This window comes from Nicotiana attenuata, unplaced genomic scaffold, assembly GCF_001879085.1.
Source record: "Nicotiana attenuata strain UT unplaced genomic scaffold, NIATTr2, whole genome shotgun sequence".
NCBI lineage: Eukaryota > Viridiplantae > Streptophyta > Magnoliopsida > Solanales > Solanaceae > Nicotiana > Nicotiana attenuata.
Window position 1 is genome coordinate 89,581 of NW_017672891.1, and position 5,312 is coordinate 94,892.

At 39.4% G+C, this 5,312-nt stretch overlaps 1 protein-coding gene across 1 annotated transcript; it reads right to left on the reverse strand.

The window, feature by feature from the left end:
* Positions 1 to 2,840: 2,840 nt before the first annotated feature.
* On the reverse strand, positions 2,841 to 4,852 carry LOC109214836. The gene is made up of 2 exons (XM_019378788.1): positions 4,633 to 4,852; positions 2,841 to 3,211 (listed from the first exon to the last, which is right to left on the reverse strand). The coding sequence occupies exons 1-2, from the start codon at positions 4,850 to 4,852 to the stop codon at positions 2,841 to 2,843; spliced, it is 591 nt and encodes a 196-aa protein (XP_019234333.1).
* Between the last annotated feature and the right edge of the window lie 460 nt (positions 4,853 to 5,312).

Consider the following 5,312-nt stretch of genomic DNA (forward strand, 5'->3'; position numbering starts at 1 on the left):
TTTTTCAAGTTGTTAATAATAACTTTGTTTGTCTGTTCAGCTTGTCCATTAGCCACGGGATGATAAGGTGTTGAAGTAATCCTTTTAATTTGCCAACTCTAAAAGAATTCTGTGATTTTTGCACCTATGAACTGCGGGCCGTTATCACACACAATTTCTTCTGGAACCCCAATCCGACATATGATGTTTCGCCAAATGAAGTCCCTGACTTCTTTTTCTTGCACCTGTTTGAAGGCACCTACTTCTACACACTTAGTAAAATAATCAGTGAGTACTAATAAATATTGTAGCTTTCCTTTGGCTTGTGGTAGTGGACCCACGATATCCATCCCCCACTTCATAAAAGGCAATGGTGCAATAATCGGATGTAATAGTTCTGCTGGTCGATGCATGTTGTTACCATATCTTTGGCATTTATCGCATTTGGCCACAAAGTTCTCTGCCTCTTCTTCCATTTTTGGCCAGTAATACCCTGCTCTAATTAGATTTTTTACCAAGGATCTTCCTCCAGCGTGATTTCCACAATGTCCTTCATGTACTTCTCTCATCACATACTCTATTTGAGAAGGTCCGAGACACCTTGCTAAAGGACCACCGAATATTTTTCGATATAAATTGCCTCGATCCAAACAATAACGGGCATCTTTTCGTCGAAGTGCCTGAGCCTTTTTCTTATCTTCAGCTAGAATTCCGTACTACAAAAAATTAACGAGCTCGTTTCTCCAATCACAGGTTAGATTATTGAAATTTACCTCGTTTTTATCTTGATCAAGTGCCGAATGAAACAAATGTATTACGAAAGCATTTTCTTCATTTGTTACTTTTGTAGCGGATGCATGATAGGTAACGCGTCTGCTTCGACATTTTCTTCCTTAGGTATCTACACGATTTTCCAAGTTCGGAATTGCCTGATCAAATCTCGTGCCTTTTCCAAATATTGTTGCATCCTCACCTCTCTAGCTATATAAGTCCCCTGCATTTTATTAACTACGAGCTACGAGTCACTTTTGATTGTAACCTGCTCTATTTCGAGCTGTCGTGCCAATTCTAAACCTGCAATCACAGCTGCATATTCTGCTTCATTATTAGTAATAGGATGGCATTTTATGGCTTGCCTTATAGTTTCTCAAGAAAAAAGGGATTAGAAGAATGCCTAAACCCGCTCCTTTAACATTCGAGGAGCCATCGGTAAACAGGGTCCAAGTAAGAAGTACCTGATTAGACCCGTTAAATCTACTTCTATCACCATCTCTTGGCTAAAGTCTGCCATGAAATCTGCTAAAACCTGTGATTTTATCGCAGTTCTAGGTTGATATGTGATGTCATATTAACTTAGTTCTATGGCCCACTAGGCTAACCTACCTGATAACTCTTGCTTATGCAATATATTTCGTAAGGGGTAGACGGTCACTACAGAGATAGGGTGACATTGAAAGTAAGGCCTTCATTTTCTAGAAGCCATTATTAGTGCTAAAGCAAGTTTTTCTAAATGAGGATAACGAGTTTCAACATCTAATAAGGACTTACTAACATAATGGATTGGAGATTGCATACCTTTATCTTCTCGAACTAACACTGCACTTACCGTCATTTCTGACACAGCGATATAGATAAGTAGCTTTTCACCGTCCTTTGGTTTAGCCAGCAACGGTGGGTTTGACAAGTATGTCTTTAAATTTTTTAGCGCTTGTTGGAATTCCTCAGTCCACTCAAATTGGCTTTGCTTTTTCAATACTCAAAAGAACTTAAAGCTTTTCTCCGAAGATTTAGAAATAAATCTTCCCAATGCTGATATCCTACCTGTCAACCTCTGTACATCTTTTTTGCTCGTGAGTATATCTGGTACTTCTTCAATAGCTTTAGTATGCGCTAGATTTACTTCAATTCCTCGGTTAGAAACAAGGAAACCTAAGAACTTATCTGATGACACGCCAAATGAACACTTTTTGAGATTTAGCTTCATATTGAATTTGCGGAGAATCTGAAATGTATCTGACAAATGTTGGATGTGATCCCCCGCTTGTGCTGACTTGACTAACATGTCATCAATATAGACTTCCATAGTTTTTCCCAGGTACTCCTGGAACATCTTCGTTACTAACCTCTGGTATGTGGCTCCAGCATTCATTAAACCGAAAGGCATGACTTTATAACAGTAAGTCCCCCTTTCTGTAATAAAGGAAGTTTTTCCCTCATCTAAAGAATCCATTTTTATCTGATTATATCCAGAATAAGCATCTAAAAAACATAACAATCCATGACCTACAGTAGCATCAATTAGTTGATCTATGGAGGTAAAGGAAAAGAATCTTTAGGGCAACCTTTATTTAAATCAGTATAGTCTACACAAACTCGCCACTTACCATTATTTTTGGGCACCATTACAGTATTAGCTAGCCAATTAGGATATTTTACCTCTCAGATAGACCCAATTTTTAAAAGCATTTGTACCTCATCCTGAATCACCTGGTTTTTGAAAGATCCTTGCTTCCTTTTCTTTTGTTTGACAGGTGGGTGTGTTGGATCTTCATTCAGCTTATGGGTCATTACCTCCGGGGGTATACCTATCATATATGAATGCGACCAAGAAAAGCAATCTGTGTTAGCTTTTAAGAATTCAATTAACTTACCTTTCAACTCTGGGCTCAGATTGGTTCCAATGTAAACTTTTATATCTGGCCAATGTATAAAAAGCACCACGGCTTCGAGTTCCTCGATTGTTGTTTTGATGTTTCATTTTCTTGTGGCTCTTGCATAGTATCTGGCCTTAAGTCTACATCCGTTTGTCCATCTTCAGTTGAGGTTTGAGTTGCTAAACCCTCAATCGAATTCTGTAATTGCTATTTTTCATCTGCAACGTCATTTTGTATACTTGAATCTGCCACTGAATTGATACTTCTAGAAGCTTGTTGATCTCCACGGATTTGCCTAATTCCCCATTGAGAAGGGAACTTAATAACCTGATGAAAAGTAGATGGAACAGCATTCATCTCATGAATCCAATGTCTGCCAAGGATCATATTGTACGCCATATCCATATCTATTACTTGAAATTTCGTATCTTTGATCACTCCTTCTATGAATGTGGTGACTATTATCTCCCCTTTTGTGACAACGCATGAATTATCAAATCCGGATAAGGTACGTTCTTTGGGTACCAATTTGTCATCAGCTTGCATCTCGTTTAAAAGAATGATATTTACAAGGCTACCTGGACCAATCAAAACTCGTTTCACATTAGTATCATATACAAGTAAAGATATTACCAGTGCATTATTATGTGGGATCAACACGCCATCTGCATCTACATCATCAAATGTTATACTATCTTATTCCAAGACTTGGCGAATTCGCTTCCCGTAGGTGATTGTGATTTTTGATACCTTTTTTGCAGCCGTATATGTCACACCATTGACCTCCTCTCCTCCACTTATGACATTAACCGTTCTTTTTGGTGATGGAGGTTTTGGGGGTTCCTGTCTATTCTTCATATATGCTTGCTTACCTTTCTCACTGAACAAATCGGTTAAGTAGCCTTGTTTTAATAAGTGCTCTACTTCACCTAGTAGCAATCTGCAATCTGTTGTTTTATGACCGTGATCATTATGAAACTTGCACCAGAAATATGGGTTTCTTCTGTTAGGGTTCGATCTCATTTCTTTTGGCCACCGCACCTTATCTCCCATGCTTCTTAAAATAGCCACAAATTCGGATGTGCTAACATTGGAACTGTTACCGCCAACCTTTGCTTTTGAACTTCTTTCATTGTCCCGCGTATCTTGTGTGTCTTGCTCCTTTCCAAACTTGGATGATGAACCCGAATCTCTATCCCTTGAGCTGGAATCGTACCTTGGGTTCTCCTATTTTGAAAGTAAATCCCTTCCTGCTGGTCCCATGTAAGGTTCGTACCTGTTCTTACCGGACCTTTTTTCAGTTTCTGGTCGCCTCGAGCTTACTCTTTCATCCCCTCCCCCTCCCCCCGTGACTGAATGATAGTATCTTTTTCTATCCGCAGCTTCGTGTTATAACTATTAAAAACATCATTCCAAGTTGTTGCAGGGAATTCTCGTAAGATTTCTTTGAGTCTCCTTGTGGCTTCTGAGCTTTTTTCATTCTTTCACGTTGGAATCTATCCACGAATTCCCTGAGTAGCTCCGTATCTCCTTGTTTTATTTTGAAGATGTCTTCCATCCTCTTTTCAACTTTTTGAGCTCCCGAGTGTGCTTTATAAATGAATCTGCAAGCTCAGTAATAGAATCAATAGAGTTTTCAGGTGAAAGAGAATACATGTTAGTGCTCCATTTGTGAGTGTTTCACCGAATCTTTTGACCAACACTGATTCAATCTATTGCTTAGTCAAATCGTTGCCGTTCACGCCAGTTATAAATACGGTTATATGATCTCGTGGATCGGTTGTCCCATCATACTTCGGGATATCGGGCATCTTAAACTTTTTTAGAATAGGCAAAGGAGCGGCACTTGGCTTCCAGGGTTGTTGAGAATATTTATCCATATCCACTCCTTTGATTATAGGTGCAACACCAGGTATTTGCTCTATGCGATCGTTCTACTCCTTGAGCTGTCACTGCAAAGCTAGTACTAAACTTTGTAAATCAGAATTAACTGGGATACCTAACCCTCCATCACGAGATTCACTAGGAGTTCCTCCGCTGCCCGAATTAGTGAGTGCCGAACGTGGATTCTCTATGGTTGCGGTGTTGTTTGGAGGCGGAGTTGGTGGTACAGTTGGTAATCCGCTAACGAAAGCTTGAAGAGCATTGTTCACATGTTCTGCAACTAATTGCTTCAATGCATTATCAACATTTTGATCGCCCCCTTGCTGATCATTCATATGTGGTGTTGATCTATCAGGTGAGTTGTCTCGGGAGTGTTGAGGAGAATTTCGAGGTGAAGGGACTGGGGTGGCATTCTGTTGGCCCAAGTTCAGATGAAGTTTTGAAGATTGACAAAATGAACTTAGTCATGAACCAGGTCCATCATGTGAGACAGACACAGTGTTGATATACTTATACACGTGACATACGTGTGAAGATAAGTCTCAAGGGTCAGCAACAATATCTTCTAAGTTGATCGAAAAGGTTGCATAGGATAAGGAGTTGAAGTCTCCTTATATGAAGAGAACTACATCCGGATAAAGAATAGGGATTGGAGTTTGAATTGTTCTAGGACTCGAATTTGATGAAAGGATCAGCAATTCGAGTTTTAATCAAACTCTGATTGCTAACTCTATAAATAACAATGATTGTGCTCTTTTACAGTGGAGCACACAAACGCAGAAGTGAAACTAAATT